At 39.7% G+C, this 26,808-nt stretch overlaps 1 protein-coding gene across 3 annotated transcripts; it reads left to right on the top strand.

Moving 5' to 3' along the window:
* Positions 1-230: 230 nt before the first annotated feature.
* ccdc57 (coiled-coil domain containing 57) lies at positions 231-26,725 on the top strand. 3 transcript variants are annotated; one of them, XM_026314758.1, is made up of 19 exons: positions 231-396; positions 2,040-2,203; positions 4,254-4,376; positions 4,993-5,136; positions 6,241-6,349; positions 7,493-7,594; positions 8,608-8,765; positions 8,841-8,915; positions 9,163-9,363; positions 9,444-9,602; positions 9,701-9,863; positions 10,832-10,924; positions 18,618-18,888; positions 19,437-19,537; positions 19,819-20,056; positions 21,080-21,177; positions 22,602-22,739; positions 22,975-23,155; positions 25,275-26,725. In XM_026314758.1, the coding sequence occupies exons 1-19, from the start codon at positions 394-396 to the stop codon at positions 25,490-25,492; spliced, it is 2,739 nt and encodes a 912-aa protein (XP_026170543.1). In that variant the 5' UTR covers positions 231-393; the 3' UTR covers positions 25,493-26,725. The 3 variants fall into 3 exon arrangements, with proteins under 3 accessions (XP_026170543.1, XP_026170545.1, XP_026170544.1); XM_026314759.1 differs by lacking the exon at positions 231-396 and adding an exon at positions 1,797-1,802; XM_026314760.1 differs by lacking the exons at positions 22,975-23,155; positions 25,275-26,725 and adding an exon at positions 21,529-21,593 and having other exon boundaries at positions 22,602-22,671.
* Positions 26,726-26,808: the final 83 nt, after the last annotated feature.

Here is a 26,808-nt window from a genome sequence, read left to right as displayed (position 1 = left end):
ACTGACCTTATCAAGCATTAAGTGTTATTCAATTAGACCCAAACAGCATATAAACCAATCCAAAAGGCTGTCACTATGGCCCAGTTTCGTTACTTCATTCATGGTTAACATCTTGCATAATTACTTCGTAATTTTATTTGCGAACTTAAAATACAACAAAGTAGGAACCGGAACTGTTATCTATCACTGTAGCTGGAGAACATTTTGACAGACGTACTGTTACCATGGGAAACAGCTCCAACACAGAAAATGAGCCAAGTTTGAGTAAACGCCGGTTTTCACGCGTTTTGTAACAGTGTTAGTTATTAGTCTGCCTGTTAAATGCTTTCATTTGTTTGATGGCAACATAGACTGTAAAGACTTCCTGTGGACAGCTATCAAAGCTTCTGTATCATGGTAAGCAGCCTAACGTCGTCACAGCTTCGTCTATGTGTGGTTGTCGTTCAAAAGTGGGACCATATTTCCCACAGAAATATCTCCTGATTTGGCGCCTATTGCTTACTCCTGTTTATAGCCAAGAGCACAGTGCTCTGTGATACAGTCTGTAGTGGGGACTGCTCTGTCTCGGACATAAAGGCGCTGTAGAGTGTGGTGAAGACTGCTCAACGCAGCGTGTCTCCTACGACTGAGGACGTTTACTGCAAGCACTGTCTTAGGAGAAAAGACACCATCTCACAGGGCTCCTCTCACCCTGTCCAGAGTCTGTTCGGCCTCCTGCCCTCTTGTAGCCTCCAGTCCAAGGCCAGCAGGTTCAGGAACACGTTGCCTAATCCCCTTCCCCATTGAGACACACACTCACCCCCAAACTGAACTTTACCTCTACCTGCACTGTTTAACTTTTCGATATCAGTAGTATTGTTATACACCTCACTCTCTCTGCACTGTCCATAATACATTATATATATACTGTACACAGTCAGCATATTCATATCCATATATGTTTTATTAGCTCAGGTACTGTATATACTGCTCACACTGTACATTAGCATTGCATGATTCTGTACATATCCATCCTCTATTATGTATATTGTACATATATAATTTAGCTACTTAGCATTGCACTAACCCTAACAATTTGCTTTTCTTTGTTTTGTTGTTCACATTCATCCCATCATAGTCCTTGCGCATTCTGTACATATGTAAAAATTCTGCACTGCTACATAAAAAAAGTACCCTTATGCACTGCTGTTAGCTGCCAACTTTATCTTGTTGCCTTGTCCTGTGACATGTGCAATGACAATAAAGTTGAATTGAATCTAATCTCACCTAAAGCTGAATCCTGCAAGACCCAATACATCATTTTTTAATTTATTTGATACAGGTCCACTGTGGACAGATCACCAGTCTATCACAGGACTGACGCACAGAGACAGGCAAACACTCACATTCACACCTATGGGCAATGTGGAGTCACAAATTAACCTAACGCTTTAGTATTTAGACGAAAGGGAGGAAGCCAGAGTACCCAGAGACTCCACATAGAAAGGCCCCATGTTTGAATGGGATTTGAACTTAGAAACTTGCAGTGAGGCAACAGTATTAACCACTACACTGCCATGCTGCCTTCATTCACCATTGCTTTCATGTGTTTTTTTGAAAAGCAATAAGCATCATCCTGGGGTTTACTATGCATCGGTCGTTCCTGTTCTTCTTTGAACCACCTTCACCTTGTCTAAAACGCTGAAGCACATCATTTAACTCATAGTGGTAAATAATGAAGCCCACCATATCTTTCTGTTTTTGTTTTTACTCTCCAGCATGACCTCTTACATCTGCTGACCAGTTGTTATTGATTGTCCCAGGTCCTGTAATTTCTTTTGTCTTTTATATTTGCATGTTCTGTCTGTGTTAATGATACTTTATAATTATGCACAGCACTTTGGTCAACAAATGTTATTGAATGTGCCTTATAAATAAATTGACAATGACAGGAATGTATTTATTAAAGGCCACTAAAAAGCATTGCTAAAGGAAATAAATTATTAGCATGAATACTGTGTGTTGTTGCAATGCAGTCTGATCTATACTGTGGCTGCTAGGTGTATACAAGCTCAAACATGTCATCAGACGGGGACAGCGGACTCAGAGACCTGGAGGCCCAGCTGGCCAGTAAAGAAAGGGAGTGGAAGGAGCTCCAGGCTGTAAGAGTTTATCAGCTGGAAAGTTCCCTCAGGAAGGCCCAGGAGGAATGCTCCTCCCTCAGGTATCCACCTCACTTCACAATAATATTAAATGTGACTTTCCTGTTAGGTAATCAGCAGGGTGTAAGGCAGGGATATCTGGAAAACAAGCAGGACAGCGGACTTTGAGGACCAGAGTTGGTAACCCCTGCTGTACACTATGCCAGCCACTTGGTTATGGCGTTCCATGTATGCCCTGCCTGTTAGCATCTTACAAACTACTGTTATGTGCTGGATTGTCTCAGGGGCATCTTTGCACAGCCTGCACCTGGGGTCCTGCCTGGTGTGGTGGACCCCAGCCTCTATTGATCTTGTGCTCAGGGCCTGTTCTTGTGCTGCTATGATTAGTGCCTCTGTGCTTCATTCCAGCGTTTTCCAGCCACTGTTAGGACTTTTCGATTTCAGCCACTTCTATCTGTCGGTGGTACATACCGTGCAGGGGTTTGTCCTACCATGATGCTTCTTGTTCCTCTCTCTCCTCCTTGGGCTTTCGTTGCCTGAAATATTTACTAAGCACTCTATCATTCTGGGCCATCTTCCTGATGTACTCGGATCTTTGCTGTTTCATCTCGGATGGTGGCTTGGACGCTCACCAGTCCTCGGCCTCCTTCCTTCCTCTCAGTGTACAATCTCAGGATGCTGGATTTGGGGTGAAACCCTCCGTGTATTGTGAGGAACTTCAGTGGCCTCTATCTCCTCTTTTGGCCAGCTTATTATGCCAGTGGGGTATCTGATGACCGGCCTCACCGGTGTTGATAGCTCGGCCCTTGTTTTTCCCATTTAGCTTTTTTCTTAGTACTTGCCTTACTCTCTGTAGGTATTTGGCTGTGGCTGCTTTCCTTGTAGCTTCTTCTTGGTTCCCACTTGCCTGTGGGATTCTAAGGTACTTGTCGCTTTCCTCAACATCTGCTATGCTGCCTCTGGCAGTTCAATTCCTTCAGTCCTGACAACCTTCCCTTTTTTTGTTATCATCAGACCACGCTTATACAGTCCTAATGAAATTCCAGTGTCATTGCTGTATGTCTTGGTGGTGTGGATCAGTGAGTTAATGTCTCGCTCACTCCTGGCATACAGCTTGATATCATCCATGTACAGGAGGTGGCTGATGGTTGCTCCATTTCGTAGTCGGTATCTGAAGCCAGTCTTAGCGAAGACCTGGCCTATTATATATATATAATATATGTATGTATGTATATATATATATATATATTCGGCTTATTTATTTATTTATATATATATATTTGAACATTTGAACTCTTAAAGGGTTGAGCCATTTTACAAAAGCCACCTACCTGTGGTATCACTCCATGCAGATAGCATAGATAGTTTTATTTGTACAGGTTTTGAAATATGTGTGAGAGATATCTGACTCCAATTCAATACAATTGAGGTCTGGGCATTATCAGGACAATCTGTCTGGAAAGACACGTTCCTACTGAAATGTAATTTTTGAATGCCGTGACCACCACAAACTAAATTCCACCTAGCACCATTGTATGAGGTTGGAGGCAGAAATCTCAGAGCCAGAGGTCCCACAGTCTGAACATATAAAATCAAAAAATCCACCACCACTACAAAATATGTAATAATATATGGGAAAAATATGCATTGTTGAAATTTGAGTTAACAGACCCCTATCCATTAGAATCAGAATCAGCTTTATTGACAGAGTATGTTTACACATTTAGGGAATTTAACTCCATTGGGCTTCATGCAAGAACCACTCATACGAACAGATTAATTCTTAAGCAGCACATGCCCGATTCCAGGATTGTCAAGCTGTTCAATCATAAATATGGAGCATTTTCACCCAAATGCGTCTTGTTTAGGCTTAGGTACTACATCTGCCACTATTTGAATTAAAATAAGTGCTTCCATGCAGATATGATTGTCGAAAAGTCATGGTTTTATATTGGCCTTATAAATGCAGTCTCTTGTGGGAACGTCTTGTGTTTGACTGAGTTATCCTGTTCTCCTGGTATGCAAACTCCAAGGGGTCCAGCAGGGAGAATGTAATGGTCTTTACAGCACAGGGGTGACCACTGAAGTATTTTATACTGCTTTATTTGCCAGGGAACGATACCAGCGGTTGAAGGAAGATTTCCAGTTCAATCTGGCCATCCTGGATGAACGAGAAAGAGAGCTGGAGAGATATGATTCCATGACTGCCAGAGCTCTGACTGTGGAGCACAACAGGTACAGTTCAGCAGACCCTGTGAAATCTACATTCATGCATGACAATTGGTTTTGTTTGATATGAAAAATAAGAAGAAAATGTATGCAACATAGAGGTAAAACATAACAAATCTACAGAGGTTCCAGGTGTCAACTGTGCATAATTAAAACTGTAATGGGATAGGTTAAATAAAAAAAGAAGTGAAGGGGATAAATGTTTTAGAAAGTGTCCATCATATACCGGTAAATACAGAAAAAAAAAAACTTTTTGCATCCTAGTCACTTCCTTAGGATCATGCAATGACATACTGGAAATTCATTACGTTCTGTAATGTCTGGACTTAAGGTGGTCCATTACCCTGTGGTTAGTTGGGGACCTAGCCAGGGAGTTTTGATTTTCATCTTCATACCTTTAATGATGGGGACAATGTGAACTATGAACTGAAAATGACTTGAGGCTGACAGAGGCAAATATTTTAGTTGTGCTATTGCATTTTGTACTGAGCTGAATGCTGGAGAAGAGAGCTTTCTGAAGAGTTTTGAAAAAGTTAACTGTGCATTGAGAAGTGTTGTAAATAAAATAAGAATTAATTAAAACCTTGGTTAACAAATACTAAATCAGTTCTGTCATTTATAGACAGGAGGAATGGAACAAGCTCCGTATGCAGGTCACCAAGCTGGAGGAGCAGAGAGCCAGAGAGGCTGAGGAGTGGCAGGAGAAGCTCAGCGTCAGTCAGAACAGCGCTGCTCAACACAGGCTACAGCTGGACGAGCTTAAACGGTGAGTCAGGAGGAAGAAACTGAGACAGTGCAGCACTGTTTGGCATAAGCTGCTATTATTATAGGGGTGCCTTGCTATGATAGCAGGTAAAATTGGAATTTCGTTTCTGTGGGGGTAGGGTCTTTTGTGCACCACAAATGTGAAGGTGTAGTCAGACCTAAAGCTGATTGGCAAAACCTTGTTGTGTGGTGTGGCCATAAACATGAGGCAAAATAAAACAGCCACAGTGCAGGTGCAGGTAGGGTTGCATGCATAACCTGCAGCCAGTAGCTTGGCAAGTGGGATAACAACCTCAGTTCAATAAGTTGCAAAATAAAGATATTTCACAATCATTAAGTGTGACTTTGTAATGCTAACTTGACCATTTTAATTCTGCCTGTCAGAATTGTAATATTGTTAACCTTTATTTCATCTCTTTTTTTGAGTTCAATCCTCTATGTGGAGACTAGAAAGGATGAAGTTTAACATCAAGAAAAAAACTAGTTTGTAGCTGCTCAGAGTAAGTCAGTACATTGTCAGTAAAACTTTATTTATATAGCATTTTTCAAGATACACATCACAAAGTGCTTTACTTAAAAATAAAAATAAAGTACAAGTCCAAAATAAAATGACACAAGAACATCAAAACAAAAGTAAATAAAATAAGGCAGAAACACAACAAAATGCTACACTGATGCTAAACAAAGGCTAGTTTAAAAAGATAAGTATTCACATGTTTAAGCCTGCAAAATCTCCTTTAGCTTTAAGGTCTTCTGTATTTGTCATTAGGGCCCCAAGGCTTAGGACTTGCATTGCACCTTCATTTCACCTCATGGACAGTGGGTAACAAAACTGCTATAAAAGTGATGCTCACCTAAGCTAAACGATCTGTGCAGCTAGATGCCACTAGGAGTAACTGGAATGAGTTGATTGAGTTGAAGTGGAGTTTTTCTGCAAATGATGTGATAAACACCTCAGTGTCAGCGTTTAGTCTCTGCATATAGGATGTAACATTTAGTGAGCGAGTGCTTGGCTTTTCAACTGAATATCTCAAAACTGTTTTCTTAATCAGTGAAATGGTACTGTCTTGCTGTGTGTATGCATCTGTATGTGGCTGCATTGTAGCTCTATGGCTGCTGAAATTCAAAAGCAAACAGAGGAATTTGGGAGGATACAACAGGGTTTACAGTGCAGAATACAACAGGTGGAGGGAGAGCTGACTCTAGAAAGACAGGTAAGCATACACACACACTTACACCCTTATGAAAATCTAAAAGTTTTTTATTTGATGTTTTTATATAAAGTATGCTATAACATGATGCAGTGTCTATAGTTCAGAGTTGCTGCTTACCCCTCAAAATAAATATGATACACAATGGGCTGCAGACAGGTGGGCAGTTACATGTCACATTTTAGCTCTACAAAGTATCCAGTTCTAAGTCTTGCGTAGAGCAGTTGGTTCAGTACAGTGAATGGCCCATCAGTCTGCAGGCCAAAAATAACTGATAGAGCAGCCAAACATTCAGATGGGATCAGCAGAAGACCTTTAGGATGAACCCAAACAAAAGAGCCCTCACTATGCCTTGGACTGGTGCTTGTTACACTGAACTGGCTGGTTTTGTTATCATGCACACAGCACATGTCCAAAAATATGTATGTGTGTGTCCCCACATATTTGTCTATCAGGTAAGATGAGTAGGTGCTAACACTGAGTAATAAATAGATGCAAATTAATCTTGTAGGCTATTATTGAAAGGAATGTACTACTTATCGCTGCTGAATAACTCTAATCTATATTTCTTTTAATTGCTTTGTATGTATTAGTTTTTCAATGAGCTAATTTTAATATTATGTTAACTTAAATAGACTTAACACTGGTAGGTAGATGTTTGTATATATCTTTTCTAAAAATAGAACTTTCAATTACTGCTTTATGTCATCAGTGTTTCCTGTAAATGAATTGTAATAACTTGCTAGTTGGCAAACAAGAGCAAAAAGCTGCTCTCAGGTTAGTGTCATTTGGTGGCAGTGAACAGTTCCTCCAACATAGGACCACATTTTTATGAATTCTGTTGTTGCTTTTTCCATTTGGTTTAATTTCACTATTCACTAAACTTCATGCCATTCAACATCTGTCATGGCCTAGAAACTGTTTATGCTAGAGAGCAATGCTCCCTTTTGTATTTATGTTGTGAAATAATTTAATTTTGTGCTGTGGTAACCAAATTTGAGCTGATACCACACAATAGAAAATACAACTGGAGGCTGGTGGAGACTAAAATGCATTGATGGATATTCTGCTTGATTATAGCAACTATGCCTTATCTTTTACAATAGATATATGTAACATCTCTAATCGCTGTCCCTTGGCCAACAGGAGATGTCAGCAACCTTTGACAGTGATCTCAGACAGCAGGAACATGAGTTCAACATGCAAATGGATGAGATGCGTGCAGTGGTGCTGTCTCATGAGCTGAAGGTGAGGAGACAAAAAGGATGTAATGTAGAATTCACAAATTGTATAATTACTTGTCTGATTTTTAAATAACACAGTGGTATTGTAAATCTAAATAAATTATGACAGTGGTGAGACATCTAATTATGGCATGTTTTGGACTGCTTTGCTACAGCTCATTATAATTACTACTGTAAAACTTGATTCTGGAAAAATAAAAGATCAAAGTTGTTTTGAATTTTAGTGACATGTCAAGAAAAACAAACGAAGGGAAATGTCAAAGCATTCAAAGCTAACTTAGTGTAGTAGTAACAGTGTAGATCAGGTAGCTGGATGCAATTATTGCCATGAAGTCTGAGATATTTACCATATACCATAGCGGCAATGAGGAAGGAGACAACTGCACTAACCAGGTATCACAGCAGTGCTACAAATATAGACAAGTGAAGATGAGTTGGTAACACTTCAGGCTAAGGTACATGCAGATGCACACTGGCTGAGAATGAGAAAAGATTTCATAATTATGAGATAAGAGCCTCCATTTTTTTCTTTGGTGAATGCAGTGCGCGTCTGTAAAAAGTCATCCGAGTTTTATGATTTGCTGATCTCACGCTCAGAGAGTGTGATTAGAGAAGACTGTTTAAGATCCCCATCCCCCTGAAGAGTATGCGGTAAAATATATGACTCAAAAAGATATTTAGGTTGTTAACAAATTGTGGATTTAACGCCTCGGTGTTTATGGGAAAGCTAAATTGATGGGGTTCTATTTTCTGACAGATGGGTTGAAGCAACAACTGAAGGGAAGTGTGAAAGACACGTGTGCAAACAGTGTTCTTTTGAGGGTCGATATTTTGGTGTGTTATAGTATAAATACATGAAGTTGGAGATGTACTTGCTAGAAGACCTAATTTGTTGTCTGGCACATTAAATTGGAATGGTTCATCACACTGAGTGCCTTCCTTCAACTGTCTGGAAATGGTTAGTCTTAACTATAAAGTGAGATTTCTCTGCTATGACAGCGTGTCTAATTTGTCCAGGTGAAGCTGCTCTCTAAAGAGATTGAAATGCATCGCCAGGCTCAGCTCCGGACAACAGAGGCTCTCAAAGCATCTCAGCAGTTCGGTCAGCAGACACAAACCCAGCTGCAGCACAAAGAGCAGGAGATCAAAGATCTAGCTGCTGTCAAGGACAACAGGTATGCTTCTGCAATGTGTGTCTGTGTGTGTGCACCAACTTGTGTTTATGATGTTCTGACTGCCTTCTGTCTCAGGATAAAAGAGCTAGAGGATGAGGTGAAATTGATGGAGACCAACCTGACAAAGGCGGAAGATGACCACATTCAGAAGTGAGTCATTAATAACACAACATCCTTTCAGTCAGCCGATCAGAACCAGCTGCTGCTATAGGCTGGTATTGTAAAAACAAATCTTCAAATATGCAAAATAGACAAAAACCAAGAGACATTTGCTGTTCTGTCTTCACAATTAGTGTCATTTACAATGGTTTTTAGAGTCAAATCAACTGTGCATAAAATCGAAAGTCCTTTGATTGGCTAAATATGTGGTTATAAATGTATGGTTATTTCTGTTAAGATATGAGAAGGTGGTCCAGAACTTGAAGGAGTGTGAAGCACAGTTAGAGGCTCAGCATCAGGCGTACACGGGCCAGCTGCAAGAGGCAGAGAAACGCATTGTTGGAATACAGAAGAATATGGAAATTTTGGCTGCACAGGCACGCTGTATACAGCAAGACCAGCAAGTGGCCATGCAACAGAAAGATGAATCAATCCAGAGGTGAGACTGAAGTGGAATAAGCAATAATCAGCATATTAGCATTAATTGTAGTATCTATGTTGTCATGTGTGTTTTCAAAGGCTTCTCACAGAGTTAGGAAAAACCCGGACTGGCTGGGATGAGTACATCAGTCACGTCTCCAGTGAGATGGATGTCAAGGATACAATGATATTGACCCTGCAGGAGCGAGAATCCAAACTTAGGAAGGAGCTGGACAGGAACAGGGAGGAGATGGAGAGGTGAGAAGTCTTGCTATCATTATGTAGCTTTAAAGATATGAGATATATCACTATGCCTGCGTTGTTTTTTTGATATAGAAAATGTGTGTGCGTGTTAGGTACAAGCAGCAGCTAAGTGCTGGTTTAAAGAGAGAGAGGGCCTTGGAGCAGATGCAAGTGCAGAACGAGCTGGAGTGGGAGAAACGGTGTGAGGACATGAAGGCCAAACACTACCTAGCCAGTGAGGAGCTAATACAGGACCTGACCCAGGCTAGAGACGAGGTCAGTCTCTACACCACCCCTCTCTGCACAGTCTATGTGGCTTCACTGTTGCATATGCATCACAGAATTCCCCTCCTGTAACGTTATGAATGTGAATGTTGTTACTTCAGTTTCGGAAACTACTGCAGCTTTGTCTTGAAAAAGATAGGGCTTGAGGACTAGTTTTTACCAGGATTTTTGCACATTTTTCAGGAAACAGGCACAAATGTGAAACATCCTGCTGAAGACATATGCTGTATTCACTGTATGGATAAGAGGCAGAGACATTTAAGCAGAGATTAATTATCTATTCAGTCACACAGTTTAAATCAGTTTAGCATATCTGCTGTCCCTTCTTCACCTAAACTTTTTAATATGATTTAGGAAAATCCCAGTCAAGTTTTTTTGGCGTTGCTTTGATATCTGCCAATACAAAGTCCTTGATGCACTCACACTAATCAATAGTGTATTTTTTTTCTTCACTATAATCTGAATTTTTTTTTTTTCACTTCTGCTACTTGTAAAGGAATTTCCATATTATAACTGGCCCTTGCAAATTGTGTTAATAAAACCAGCACTACAAGCCAACAGGGAGGTTATTTTTAACTCAATTAGTTGCACAGTCCTCCTCAAATACTTTAAAAGTACACAATGTACATTATGTTTCCTGGCTGACATGCTTGTGCTGGTCTGACATGTTTTTCTTGAATTTGTAACCTCTTTCCACAATGTTTTATAAGTAATGTTTATGACTCAAAAAGTATTACAGTGAGTTAAAAGCTATTTAAATCTGATGTTAAGCAAACAGCAGCCTTACCACATGTTCAATCCATGCTGTCACTTCTTTGGGCAGTAAATGCATTGATTTTTTTGTCAGGCTGCCAAGACAGAAATAGAACCACTTTTGTTGTTATCCATGATTAAAGGCCTAAACGAGGTCCATGTAGCTAATAATGATATTAATAAAGGTTTCACATGGTCTCTGTTAGGCTAAAGCAGAGCTGAAAGAGAAAGAACAAGAGCTGCAGGACTTGACTGTCTTACTACACTGTGTAAAAAATGAGAGCAACCAGACATTACAGGTAAGAATATATCTACCTTACACTGTACAGATAAATAGACTACATGCTAACCTATTCACCAAAGCAAAGCATGTTCTGTTCTTTCTTCTTTTTATACCTATACACATCATATAACACCTGGTGGTGGCTTATCTGATTTTAAAGAGACAATACCCTATTACCAAACCAGGGATTCAGCTCAGTAGCATAAAGCACAAAAGTATGGAGTGTCAAGAAAAAGTATGTGATGCCCCTGGAATGAAATGGTTTTCTGCATTAATTTGCCATGTGACTTAAAAGGGGATCAATAGATATCATGATTTTTGTCAAATGTTGTGGGCCAATTATGACAACTTCACTTTTACTGGCATTGAGTTGCAAAAAGTGTTGAGCCATTCAGGTTTTGATCTCATAAAGGCAGTCATATAAAAAGTTTCAGTTATGATGATCAGAGCTTCTAATTGACAGGTACAGTTGCGTGTGAAAGAAACATACACAACCCATGGTGAAAAGAAGCACTATGTATATCAATCAATCAACATTTATTTATATGGCCCTTTGCAACACAAAAAGTGACCAAAGTGCTTTCCAAAAGAGCAAAATAAAACAGTAAAAACAGAATCATAAAACTATAAAAAACTAAAATGGTAAATAATAAAATGCATAAAAATGCCACATTACTAGGTATTAAAAGCCAGTCTGAACAAATAAGTTTTAAGTCTAGATTGAAAAAGGCCCAGGTCGGTGATGGCACGCATATCAGGGGGAAGCTTGTTCCAGAGTCTGGGCCCAGCAACAGAGAAAGCCCGGTCACCCCAGTGTTTGTATGTTGACCTTGGGACTTCCAGCAAAAGTTGATTTATTGACCTCAGGTCCCTGTTTGGCTGATGAAGAGCCAGCATCTCAGTTAGATAAGGTGGGGCAAGGCCGTTAAGAGCTTTAAAAACAAATAATTTAAAAACTCTAAATGAAACTGGAAGCCAGTGGAGTGAATAGAGAAATGGGGTGATCTGCTCATGTGTGTATTGTGTGTTGGTTAAAAAACGAGCAGCAGCATTCTGCACCAGCTAGAGACGATTAAGGGATGACAGCTCAACACCAACATAAAGTGCATTGCAGTAATCTATTCTTGAACTAATAAAAGCATGGGTAGCTTTCTCAAGATCAGGAAGATTCAAATATGGTTTGACCTTGGCCAAAAGACATAGTTGAAAAAAAGCTTGCTTTAACCACACCATGCTTAATGTCATCAATGCAATCCATTAGCTGCCTAGCTGCATTAGCTTTTTTGGCCTCATAGGCAAATAAATTTGCACATTATGTGCATAGTAATGAAAAGCTAGATTGTGACTAGCTATAACTGATCCGACAGGCAGCATGTAGAGTGAAAGCTGGATGGATCCGAGAATAGAGCCCTATGGCACCCGCAAGAGGGGGAAGTAGTAGAGGAAGACAAGTCACCGATCACTACAGAAAAACTTCTGTTGGTCAGATATGATGAGAACCATTGAAGTGTGGTGCCCCGAATGCCAACAAAATGGTTAAGGCGAGACAGGAGGACTTTATGGTCCATGGTATCAAAGGCCGCCGTGAGGTCAAGTAGCACTAAAATAACAGGGCACTTACCATCAACGGACCGACCAATATCGTTATGCATTTTTAACAGTGCAGACTCAGTGCTATGTCATGATCTGAATCCAGACTGAAATTTCTCAACGAGAGTTGTTTTCTAAAAAAAGATTGTAATTGTATGAAAACAACTTTTTCTAAAACTTTTGAAAGAAAGGGCAAATGAGAAACTGCTCTAAAATTAGATAAAACTGAGGGATCAAGGTGAGTCTTTTAAGAAGAGGCCTAACAACAGCATGTTTAAAAGCAGTTGGGACAGATCCTAAGCTAAGACATATGTTAATAAAAGCCAACAAAAGCGCTACAGTGGTAAATACCTCTTTTAAGAGTTTGGTAGGAACAGGGTCTAAGGGGCAATTTGTAGCCTTCATATTTTGTACTACGGTACTGTACTGTAAGGACTGACAGAGAGACCGGTTCAAACTGGTCAAACACTGCAGAATGTGTAGCAGCAATAGGTAAGTCAGTGCTCGAACTCTTGCTAGTGAATTGTCTAAGACTCCACTTTATTGTCAAAAAAGTGGAGAAAGTCCTCGTAAGTGGAGATTCAGGCATCAGTCAGACAAGAGGTGGGAGGATCTACCACAGAATTAATTGTATTAAATAGCACCCTGGGACAATGTCCACTATTGGATATAATATCACACAAATATTTTCACTTTGTCTCTTTCACAGCCCTCTGACAAGACAGCCCCTTAATATTTCCAGAGACACATCTAGTTTATCCTTCTTCCATCTCCTCTCTGCTTGTCTGCAATATTGCTTAAGGGCACAGGTGGCATCATTTATCCATGGATCCATGTATATGAATAATATGTCCTAGGGGAACCATGTACAAAGAGAACAAAACTGCTCCCCGCACTGATCGGTGGGGGACACCTTACCATTGACTATGCTGACCTGTAATTATTTATGGAGACACCTGTTTGGCAGGTATGATGAAAACCATTGTTATGCAGTACCTGTTTTCCCTGCCTAGTGCTTCAGTCTGTCTTAAATGTTGTGATTGTGACATTCAGGAGAACAAGAATGGAACACACCCCATAAGAATGTCATTAGTCACTGGGTGGTCTCAGTGCTATGATGCTTTAAAACGGCAGACCAATTTTTTTTGGAAACACATTTTTCTAAAATCATAGATATAAAAGGTAATTTGGAAATATGTCAAAGGATTCAGTTCAGGTGTTTTGGTTTGTATAATTGGTTGTACACAAACAGTTTTTAAGTACACCAGGATGCAACCAGTAGATAAACAACTTTTACAAAATTAAAAGCGAATAGGGTGCACCAGTTTCACTAACTTTGACCAAAACCAAACACATCAACTGGGCTTCAGGATTAGCTGCAACACCAATCACACTTAAGTAAAGAAACAGAATATTTTATGTTTATTCAATTTTTCACAGCGGAGTAAATAAAGACATTAGTAAGGGGGGGAAAAAAAAAAAAAAAAAAAAAAAATCAGCTATTTTTTTTTGACCACACAAAATATTTTTTATATTAACTTGCCTTTTATAGTCTTTGCTCTCCTACAGCAAATATTAAAAATATTAATACATTACACATTTAGAGGGACTTAGGTCAAACACATTTGGCCAGGGGGAACAGAAGAACACACCAGAACCTGCTAAGTAAGCAGGGTGTGATTGCTACATTGCCCGGTGCCCCACCCTGGAGCCAGGCCTGGGCCAGGCAAAGCCTGAAACAAGGATGTGGGGCAGGCCTTCTGTGGACCTACCACCCGCAGGAAGAGCTCTAGGGTGATAAAGCAAGTGAACATGACGTTCACTTTGTTGACTCTTTTTGCCCATCACCGCCATCGTGTTCAATATGTTGCAGATTGAACCAGGTTTTATATTTTCCAGAGGTTTTGACTGCTCTGCTTAAAATCTTGGCTCTCTGTAGACCACCACCATCCTGTTTCACAAATGTTACAGTCTGTCCTGTTTTTAACTTTTCACCATCAGAGGAGACAGGATTACCACACACACAATGATCTGCCCCTCTGTAACATACCTTGTCACCTGTCACCTGATACGCGTCATCTGTGGGCCTAAGCCGCCTTCTTATTCGCTCAGAAGACTCTGCTTCTGTGAAAGCTTTCCTAGAAGCATATAAAGCAGAAATGTGTTCTCCCACTTTAGCACTCACAGTTGTACCTTCTAGAGCAGGCAATTTATCAACTAATACAGAAGGAAGTTTAGGATTCTGCCCAAACACTAAGTGATATGGACTGTAGCCATGAACATTCAACATTCTGTTCTTAGCCATAAGGGCCCAATCAAGGGCAGTGTGCCAGTCACCTCCATTTTCTCATTTGACCTTCAGGAAGATCTTGGTGAGTGTTTGGTTATGTCTCTCAAGTAGCCCGTTGCTCCAGGTACTGTATCCAGCTGTTGTTCTTGTCTCAATGTTAAGGTTTTCAGCCATGTCTCTGATCTCTTGGTTGTTGAATTCCCCTCCATTATCACTGTGCAGCTTCTGGGGGGCACCATGGACACTAATCCAAGTGTGAATGAAGGAGTTGACAATTTCAGATGAATTCTTTGTTTTCATAACATTTCCGGCGCTGAAACATGTAAAGCGGTCGATCATGTGAAGATACCATATACAGTACCTGGTTCTAACACGTGCAGATCCACCGCCACTGTCTCGTTATATTCCGAAGCCATGGGCAACCCCACAGCAGGCTTTGGCTTCGTCCTCTTGTACTTTTGGCATATTTCACAATCATATACTATTATAATCGTAAAGCATTCTTTGTCCTTATTTCCTGAACTGTGAAGCCTCTGTAGCCTGTCTGCCGACGCATGACCAAACTGTTTATAGGGCCTCACAACAACTTTGCTTTTCTCATCTGATGACATATTTTCTGTCACTGTTAGAACTTCCTCTTCAGTTTGATCTTTTTTAGTATCTTTGTCTCTGATATCAACACAGTAATGTCCAGAACTAGTAACTAGAGGAATAGATTGTTTGAACATCACTGTTCTGGTCCCTGCTTTCTACAGTGACATTTTACTCAGCAGGAGTGTAATGTCAACCTTGACAATTTCTGTTTCAATTAGGCATTTTTTTTTCAGTCAGTCCATTTTAGCTGGTAATATCTTTTTTCTTGTGGAATATACCAAATTCCCATCTTCAAGTTGAAATGCTCTTTAACTGCAATTTTCTGTTTGCATCAACTGGTTCACTTGATCTTGAGTTAGGTCATCAGTATAGTTTTCCAGCCATTTCCTCCCACACACAGTATGTGTACAAGCAGTGTCAATCGCTGATCCCAATGATTCCGTCATGAATATCTGTGCATTTGACATTGAGGTCTTTGTAAACAATGTGATGTTACATTCTTGAATATTTGCATCTTCAGTTATTCGTATTTGTTCAGTTTTTTTTTTTGTGGACAGTCTTTAGCCCATTGAAATGTGCACTGGCAAATAGCACATCTGGATCTCTTACCGTACTTATCCATTGGATTAGTCCCTGTTAATGGCTGCTTTGGTTGTCCACTTTGCGACGTCACGTTACGTTTTCCCGGAGGAACTGGAGGAAGTGTCTAGGGAGAAGGAAGTCTAGGCATCTCTGGTTAGACCACTGCCCCTGCAACCCGGCCCTGTATAAAGCGGAAGAAAATGGATGGATCTTGATCTTTACTGGACACATACATTGTCAAAATGATTAACAATGTCAACTGTATGAGAAGATGCTGACTCAATAATTTCTCTGTAGAACTGTACCAGCAGCTCATAGGGAAAGTTGTGCTTCCTAATCTGATGCCGGAGATGTATTCTCTGCTGGACTGTATTGATAGTGGAGTTGAAGTTAGGTGTCTACTTGAGTTCCTGGGAGATTGTGGATCCCAGAAACTTGAAGGTCTCCACTGCTGATACACTGCTGCTGAGAATGGGATGCTTCAATCACTGAATAAGAGAGATAGTGAGATAATCTAACATTACAGTTTAGATTGCGCAGGCATAATGTTATATTATTATAGATGCACTCATATGTCTTACTGACTACAGCTTATTACTTTTGCTACAAGACTACCTGATTTTTTCCTTCAGTGATTAATAAAACTTGCCACAATGCCAGAAATCATAACTCTGAGATATTGAATAGTGTTGATTTGGGTCTGTCACACTCTTCCATCAGAGTGAACCTCATAGTATCACAGATGTTTTTGTTTCCACTGGACATTCAATTTGCAGGCTCACAAAAAGGCAGATATGGAATTCTGTGGTGCTGCCTGAGCAATTAATGGATCATACATCAGAATTATAGCACAATCAAAAAATGAAGAGGTTTCTGTAAATAGAAAAACCTACCATAACATCAGCATTCACTTTTACTTTTCAAAGTCTTACAATATGTGCTTTTTGTGTGTGTGTATGTCTCGAAGTGTATAAGCGGGTATAGAAAATGGATGGATGGATGGATGGATGGATAGATAGATAGATAGATCCAGTTCATGAACCTATTTCTTTCCTGAGTGTGGTTGGAGCTGTTCTGCTTTCTGGCATTTGGCCTTTTCCTCAAGCACCCTGAGAGGTATGATGGCCTTTTCAGTCTGGCTCAGATACTCCCCACCCCCTCACACACAGACACACAAACACGCACACACAACATACCAGCTACTGTTAGCTCTACTGCCACCAAGAAGAAAACATAGCAAGGTCCCATCCATGTAGACCTTCTAAAATGACACTTAATGCCAAGAATGTGACTATACATGGTATGGTATAATATTTTGTTGACTTATTGTTTAAAAACCTTTGGCTGCATGTGCCAAGTTTCTGTGAGACAGTTAAAATAAATATTCATGTCATGTTCAACCCATATAATACTGAATATGCCGCTACAGCTAATGCACTACATATTAATAAGAACAGTCCTTAAGTCACTGTTTTAAACCACAAATGTTGCATACAGATAGAGCTCTCACAACTGAACTACAGTTATCTGTGGTCAAACCTAGCTGGTGCTATAACTGTGCTAACTCAGGATTCTTCTGAAACGTTGGATAGCATCGTCCATTACTGTAACCTTCCAAACCCACCAGTCTGAAATTCACAACCACTTCATGCCATGATTGGTCACCTGTGCAAAGGTGAGAAAGGAATGTCATTTTCTAGTTCTCCTTTTTCATTTATTATGCAACTGTTTGCTGTAAATCTTAATACTCTCTTCCGTAGAGCAGTACGAACTTGAGCAGGAGTAGACAACTCCAGTCCTCAAGGACCACTGTCCTGCTTGTTTTCCAACTATTCCTGCCCTACCCAGTGCTGATGCTCATTACCAGGGGTGTTTTTATACTGTCAGAAGCTGCAAGTGATAGTTAGAAAAACAGCAGGGCAATTGCCCTCTAGGGAAAGAGTTAACTACCCCTGATCTTGTTTGATACACATGATTTACTGTAAAAGTGATGTCTCTCTGGAAGAGACAAAAATTGGTAGCACTGGTAGCACTACATTCCAGCTTGATAGTAGTACTATAATTGGTCATATTTCAATAAGAATGTCATTGTAAAGCATTTTAATTGTAATGACAAGACAATATACAGTGTTTTTTTATGGGTAATCAGATATTTTTGTATAGGTTAATGGGGTTCAAAATGTGGCTAACAGCTTGGTAAAATTTCTCTGCCCAACATGTCAGGAACCAAACCAATAATTTGACTTAGAGTGACCTGAAATTTGCAAATGCAAATGTTTTGCTTGTCCCGGCTGTGCAGTTATCCCTTGTAGATCATTTCATTTGAACTCAGGCCAATTTCTCATTGTGTGTGAATATGCTGTGATTATACAGTGTACAGATTATAATGTAATTTCATGTTTCTTTCTCTGTGTATTTCTCTAATTCCACTTAATTCTCTCTCCCTCTGTGTCAGCTCAAACAAGATACCCTGGATTTTACCATCTGCCTCATATACGAACAGATGCAGTTAAAGTGTTTAGTGCCTTTAAAAAGCTGGAAATATTTATTAACAATAATTATTGTATATCATATGTGACATACAGAAATCATGACAGTGATTCATGACAGTGCATACAATACACTAGATGAATGTGCGTTTATCTACACACAGGGTCTCACACCAAAGCCAGACTCTCTGGTATCAGAAGAGATGCGTCGTCTGCAGGAGCAGAACAGCATCCTCCGGGCTGTGATTACCCAAATGAGGAAGGATATGGAGGGTCTCAGCCATGCCCTATCCACTCCCCAGGCCCAGCCACAAGTCTCCTCATGTCTGCCACATCCCAGAGCCACTGCCACCACCTCCATCACACCTATAGGTCAGATGGCCACTGGACCACCAGCCCTACCTACTGACATATCATCTGAAGTCAAGCCTGCAGGTTTGAACAGATCTCTTACACAAACATGGCTGATGGTTTTGTTATCTAGCACTTTTTAATGAAAAACACATTTATTACTGGGTATAATGTGGAAAGTTACACTTACTTTTTTATTGTTTTTTTGTTTGACTGTGGCTTATATCAAATTAATAGTCAGACTTTGGATATACATCTAAATTAATCCATTGCACAAAGCTGTTTAATGCTAGTAAAGTTACAGATATGAACAAAAACTGTTTATTTTAACAATCATTCTTTTTACTTATATTGAGTAATTGTTTAATCATTCTACTCTTGAAGTTGATGGTAAATTTTGTAAATCATTTAATATAACTGTCAATTGTCATCAATTGTAAGGTTTTATGACAGTCATGTCATAAAACATGACATGACATCAGCCATGCTGTAGTTGAACCCATAATTTTATCTAATGGCATAAATCTTTCTCTGAATTGGAATGTTATTTGAATTAGTTTGTTATAAAGAGGTTTTTTGTAGAAACTTCTTCTTTATATGTCTACCCTCTTGAATGTGGTATGGATTGTCAGATGGCCCATTTCTACAAGACCATGCCATTACTTCTGCTTCGGTGGTGCAGAAGGCCAGTGAGGCACATACAGAGCCTGAAGTCACCAACATTATGCAACAGGTACGGAAATCATTCAGCTAGGTAAAGGTAAAGATGTGTAGCATTAAAGCAACTCAGATGTTTAGTGCTGCCCCATGATTTTGGGACCATTTTTTTTTATCATTATTCAAATGTCATAAATGGGCAAGATCATTCTCTTTTTTTGTTTCTTTTTAATGTATAACATTGCCCCAACATAACTTGTTGTTTATTCAAGGATCAGTTCACAGTTATGTGAGATAATAGGAAGATACTGTATAAGGTGCTGCAGCCACTGGTTTCTCATCTCATCATCTTTCCAGCCAGCACTGGTACAACAGCTGCAAGAGGAGAACCTGTACTTAGGGCAGCAGCAGGCGTCAGGTCTGATGTCTAGTGGTTTGTTTGAAAATGTCCAGACTGCAAGAAGCAATTCTACTCTCCTGCATGTGAGGCTGAAGCAGGCAGCGGCCTGTATCGCCCTCTTGAGCAAAGAGAAACAGAAGTTGATAGAGATGGGCAACCGCCTTCGTGCTCAGGTTATCAGTGCTGGACTGCAGGGTATACCAACAGATACACCTACCACCGCACACACTACAATAATACAGAAGTAAAATAGGTTTACTGATAATCCAGCAAAAGGTTGGAAAGTAACAAGCAGCACAGTCTGAGGAAAGAGATGAAAAGCCACAGAAATCAAAAATAGTTCAGTAAATTAAAACTGGTCAAACATAGCACCTAGCAGCATGTGACCATGGAAGCACAATAGACAGTCTGGCAAGGAGGAAAGCTCCTTTTAAGCTCCTCCAGTAAAATGACAAAATACACTGGGTAGCTACAAGGTATGTCCTCATTACATCATAATTATCTGAATCCTTTTTGTTGTCATTCTGGCTCCAGAAATCAAAGCTCAAAAAGAATTTTAAGTAATTAAGACATTATTATTTTATGAGATACAACCAGTTTGGGCTAATTAAGAGTGAATCAGGAACACCTTATTGTGATCAGTCTGTTCTCTGGGAAAAGAGTTTTTTACTATCTAGTTAGTACACCTTTTGTTTTCAGGAACAACAAATAGAGACCTCCTAGCTCCTCTAGGACCCTCTTCTCTCCTGTCCTCCCAATGGTCAAGATCCACTGGAACCAAACAAATCATGTATCATGACCTTCATTTTGTTGCTTGTCATTCAGCACATGTCAGTGCTGACAAGCTAGAGAGTAGTTTGTAAACAGTGTAATTAAGCAAGCTGCACATTTTCCAACAATTTGTGTAACATTGTGCCAAGCAGCACTAAGCATACTGGCCCATCAGCATTGCTGCTAGATTCTCAGCAAGAAAGAAATTTACATAAAGTAAACATTTTTAACTTATGACTCCTCTTCCTCACTTGGAATCCCACAGTGTCTTGCAAAGCCATTGATTGTGTCAGGTGCAATGGGGCATCACTGTAACATTTTTGATTATGGTGATTCCTGACAGATTTCTGGCTCACTGGATAAAGTTCAGAGGAGCGAGGACAGGAGGCTGCATAATAATCAAAAAGCAGTGCAGCCACGGTCCCCTGAAAAGTCTGTGTCTTACAGAACCAGTGGAGCCAGAAAAGGATTCCACAGAGAAGCAAGGAGACCAGCATGACCGGCTATCTACTCTGGAACAGCTGCAGTACCAGCTCACCACACAGGTATCCGCTTAGACTCAGTTTTCCAAAGCGCTTCAAATCCATCTCACATCAATAAAGCACTCCTTCAAAGTATCTCCTAGATCACACTTACCTATTAACTTCATATTGTAACACTTTCACTGACCATCTAACATCACTGTTGTTCTTCAGTAGCACCCGAGGAGAGTTCCATTAGGCTGTTGCTATGTATAGCACCCATACTGTTCATTTATTACAAACATCTTTTAGCCATCATCACTGTGATAACCAGCGTGGCAGGAATATGATAACGATTAATTCATAGCATTCATATTGATTGAGACTGCAAATCAGCATGCCTATAACACATAAACTGTTCTTTTAAATTTTCAGTTTACAGAGCCTGTGATCAAAGCTACACAGAAGGTTGTGTAGATATCAATAATTACAACAATCAGGTAAATCGGAATATTGATAATTGAATTTGGTGAACACATTAGAACATTACCCAACATTTCAGCCACCAATATAAAAGTGAGGAATTTGTGAAATACTGTATAGTACATAACTTACATGTAGAATTATTTGTCCAGCAAGATAACCCTTCATGACAGTATGCATAATATATTATGTACTGTATGTAAAATATAGTGGAACAGTGCCCACATCCAGAGTTTGATTAAACTTGAAACAAACACTAAGTGGACTGTGTGAGTTTAAAAAAATGGGTTTCCACTATTTTTAGTTTTAGACAGAGGTTTTTAGTGGAAAGGGTCGGAGGGAGGGAGCTTCCTCACGACATGGTAAAGTTTTAGAGGATTTTCTTGGCCCACCTGAGACACAGAGTAGAGCTTTTGTTTGACCATGCAGAAAATGTAAGGTTCTAGGGCAGTGGGCTGTATTTCACTCAGAGGTTAGGATTGCTAAGGTTTACGGCACTCAGGATCAGAGGTTGCAGTATCCTGGTTTAGGGACCAGGCAGGAGATGATGGTCCCCTATTCCTGCTCCTAGGTGTTTTAGAACATTGGTGTAGAAGGTCGGGCTGAGTGCAGGGTGGCATTTTATCCTTGTTCCATTAGCCAGCACTCATAGGGCTTCTTGAAGAACTTGCCAGCCCTGTAGAGAAAATCCAGTCTGAAAGACAGTGTCTGCTTTTTTAATTTACTTTCCCCTCCACCAATAGCAAAATACAAAACTTGTCAGGGATGTCAAAATAGTGTATGAGTCAGGGCAGATTGGGCATGACATGGACAACCCATGTGCTATGTCCTCATGTGAAGGACTGTTGGTGGCAGTATGTGTAATGGAGATGAAGGCCAATTAAAATAAGATTAAAATAAAATTTAAATAAGCTGTACTCTCACTGTCAGAAATACCCCTGAGGAAGACCGACACTGGTGTTGAGTATTTCTCTGTGCTACCTCCAGAGAGCACACTGGGTCCACTCATGTATTTGTTCCTTCAGGAGCTGCAGTACGCACTAAGGCAGAGGGTTTGCACTGTTGCTGAGCAGCTTCTCCCTGGAACCAACATCCAAGATCCTTCCACAAAAGGAGGTGCCAACCCCTGGTCCCAGGGGCGCAAAGCCACAGATAGGCCTGAGGTAACAGCACAGTCTAACAGTAAAAGATAGGTTGCCCAAATCAGTCCTCATTAAATGAATATCTCTTCATTCATATGGTTCTATATGCATACTGTACTGGAAAATATATAAAAAATATATAAATTAAGTGAAACAGAACAAAATGTGTATTTAGTTATTTCTACAAATACAGATTTTTTTTCCTGTAAGTACAGTCTATTAAAATAACCTCCCTACTCCCTCTCTTGTTCTTCAGAGTTCCAAGAACAAAGACAGCACTCCTTCACTCAGCCAGTCACACAGCTTGATAGATGTGGGACCTAAGCCCCATTTAAATCTGTCCTGGTCTCAGCTGTCATCAGAGGAGTCACTGCGGTCATTAAAGGAGCTGTGGGAGATACTAGACCATAGACTCAGCCCCTCTGTTTTCTCAGAAGGTAACCAGACTAGAATAACAAGGGCTTGACAACAAACTTTTTCGAGACCTACACTACCCTCCAAAAGTATGAATATGCCTCAAATAGGCAACAACATTATTTCTTAGGATAACAAGACAAACAAACATGAATTTTAATGTTATGGGCATTAGATGTCTGATTCAAGAAAATATCCACCTTGACTTTGACTTTACAGCTTCCTTGTTAGTTTTTCCAGGTATTTTACTGGAATCTCTTCCCAGGCTGTCTAGAGACATTGCCAAAGCTGTTGTGCTTTTGTTGATTGCATGCTCCAAACCATACAATCCATTTAGTCCCAAAGAAGTTCTATGGGATTGAGATGGTCACTGAGAGGGCATAGCATAATTGATAACACACTATCCTTGTTGTCTTGCTGCAGTAAAAAAATTGGTCCCAGTGAACCGACTTACTTAAGGTACTCACTGGATTTTGTTGAAATCTCCAAGCTTGGCCCGCAGCAAAACACCCCTGAACTATCGCAGACCCTCCCCCCTGTGTCACTGTTGAGGTAACACATTAAGGAATTGTGCTGTCACCTCTCACATTGTGGCAGGTTAGAAACTGTCCTTTCCTCCTTATTTTTCATGATTTTGAAAAAATGTAAACAAAGGTTTAAAAAAAACGTCATACAATGAACAGTTTATAAGATATTTTGCAAAACCTCTAGCAGATCAATGTGGCAGTATAAACAAAAATGTGTCTTAGTTGTTTGAAAGTTAGAGGTTGTTAAGTCTATTTCTGGGTTAGAACAGAAAGGTTAAACTTCCAAACAGCTATTGAAGGTCAAAATCAGTGGCAATCATTTTGACCTGTTCGAGGTAATTACATGAAACATCATGTTCATTTACTTTGCTATGTTAAAGCATGAGGTTTTAGTCTTCTAAAATAATATTGAATATCAGTAATCTTGCATGAAAACAACATTGTGAACATTGTGTTACATGTCTCTAAAACACTTGATCTTACTTTTTTATTAAAAATTACATGATTTAGTACATTTATATGCCCAAAACATTAAGTCCAAAAACAGCACTGTGTTTTATAAGGTATTACTTTATGTTATTTTAATCAGATTTTTGGCAGCTTGCTACATTATATCATGTAATGGAGGAAACCAGAATCTAATATATAATAGGAGTAGTCCAAACCTTTTGGAGGCTTTAACAGAATTTGATGTTCAAGTTTGAAAAAGTTACTCTTTATACAGTAAATATATAGACCTAATAATTGGGATTCGTTTCTTGTCATTAGAATTAGAGAGAGAGAAAGGATTATTTATCCAACTAAAAAAATATATATTGTGCCCATAATGTGAGCACCCTCTGCTGAGGCTTTGATGTTGCAACTTAGTTACATGCCAGTGTTCAAATAAAGTAGAAAATCAACTGTGGATGTGAACCATTGTATATTTCTCACTCTTAAGATCTAAAGGCCCATCTCATGGCACATTTATCCCCTTTATGTGATGACAGTGTCATACCACCCTGAAATCCATCAGGTCCTCACATAGAATAAATCAAATGTGAGGTGAACAGATTCATGAAGTGTGTCAGCCATCAGTCAACTAGTGGGCATCGTCTTCTGTGTTAGGGATACTATGTCCACAGTTTGTCGAAATGCACAGCAGCTACTGTGAACTTTTGCATTGCAGTGGCTGGGTCAGTAAAGGACAGACAGCAGGGTGGTTGTTGCCCAATGTCTGGCTGTTTCTGTCAGTGCTCCACAGAACAGTTTCTCAAGCAGAGTGGCTGCCAGATCAGGCAGAGATGCAGTGATCAGTATCATGCCATTGAATAATTGTGAAACTGAATCTGGCACAGGGTTTTAGTACATTTATGATAACTATGTGTTTCAGTCTGGTCTGCTCTCAGTATCTCATTATGGACAAACAGGCCCAGACTTACAGCTGCACTACACAGCAAATGTAATGTTTAATGTTTAGATAAAAGAAGGATCTAATTGCTGTTCATGCCACCACTGGTTACACACTTCTAACTACTCACTCTGATATCCACAAATTTGAAAATGAACTTACTTCAAGTGAAAGTATGTCACCTGACAGCCATTAAAATTAGACCTCTCTTGTCTGCACCCAAAGGTGATGGTGAGCTGTGCAGGAGGGAGGTGGCTGAGTCTGATGGAGCTGGAGTCCAGATGATGGTGCATGGTGTCAGTGCTCCTATTTATGGCCAACCTTCAACTGAGGCCCAGCCAAGGATGACACCTTCTCATACGCTGTTAAACACCACCAAGACTAGCAAACCTGGAGCCCTTAGCAGGATCAGCAAAATCAGAAACTACAATGTTAAAGACTGACACTCCCACGTAGGATTATTTGTCTAACTCCTAACAGAAAATCTAAATTATAAATTAGAGATGGTCTGATGAAAAGAAGGTATCAAAATCTAGGGTCCGGTCTTTGAACTGGAACATAACTAAGCTTAGAAACTAAAAGTCAGGATGTCTCAGCCTTGATTTATTCCATTAATTTATAATCTGTCTCAAGTTAGGATATGATGTACCAATATGAATAGCTAATATGTGTAGAATGAGTAAAGAGGAAAATGCGCCTGAAAGAGAATACACTCTAAATTAAGAAATGCTAACACTGCTAAATTGTCTTGTTTCACTAATTAAACTCAATTGTTATGCATGCAAATCTAACAGTTATTATTCAGTGAATAATGTTATTGTCTTCCCCAAAAAGCCAAATAAAGTTGTGAATTTGATCTTAACTAAAATTAGGGTGCCCTGGCACTTCATGGTTCTCTTTCAAGCGCTACTCAGGTTGGCATACCCAGAGAAAACCCACACAGACATGGGGATAACATGTAAACTCCACCCTAGATTTATTTAAACACGGAATCTCCTTCCTGTGACGCAACTGTGCTAACTTTGACTCTATTTCACAGGCAAATCTTGTATTTTTACTACACTACCTTTATTTGATCAGTTTACTTACTTTTCTTACTTTTTGTACAGTCTAACACCAAGAGGATGAAAGTATTTGGTTAAAACAATGGCCCTTCAAGTGTTTCTACATATCCTATACATTAAGAACCATTGAACTATAGGTAAAGAAACCACTACCTGTTTTAGACTATGCCTGTTGTGTACTCCCCGCTGGATTCCACCTGTTAATACTGGATTACCTTTGGAGATTCTAACTTCGTCTGCCTGACTCTGCCTGGTATTGTTTGCTGGGTCATAAAATAAACCCTTTGTTGTGGTGTTTTCTGAACTACTCAGCTGCATCTTCCAGATTGTCTGCCTGTTTGTCTGTGTATCTACATATGGGTCATCTCAGTCTCTGCTTTACATTTGAATATGATCTGTGAGAAAAAGTAATTCAAACATTTAACTATGTTAGCTCAAATGGCTGCTTTGTGGCATGTAAGTAGCTTTAATTTCATATGAATAATAATTTCAGAAAAGGAGGAGTTATAATCAGAGCAGCACATGATTCCTACTCCTTAAGAAAATATTTCTGACATGTTTTATCATCTTATATTATAATGATCATCAATTTAAGATTTTGCAATTGTCTTCAGTAACGTTTGTTTAAAGCATCAGAGCTGCAACGTGATAGAGTGAAAAGTGGAATTCCTTTTTCGAGCATTTCAGCTAACCAT

Source organism: Mastacembelus armatus, chromosome 19 (genome assembly GCF_900324485.2).
Source record: "Mastacembelus armatus chromosome 19, fMasArm1.2, whole genome shotgun sequence".
Lineage (NCBI taxonomy): Eukaryota > Metazoa > Chordata > Actinopteri > Synbranchiformes > Mastacembelidae > Mastacembelus > Mastacembelus armatus.
This window is presented reverse-complemented; position numbering and strand designations above follow the sequence as displayed.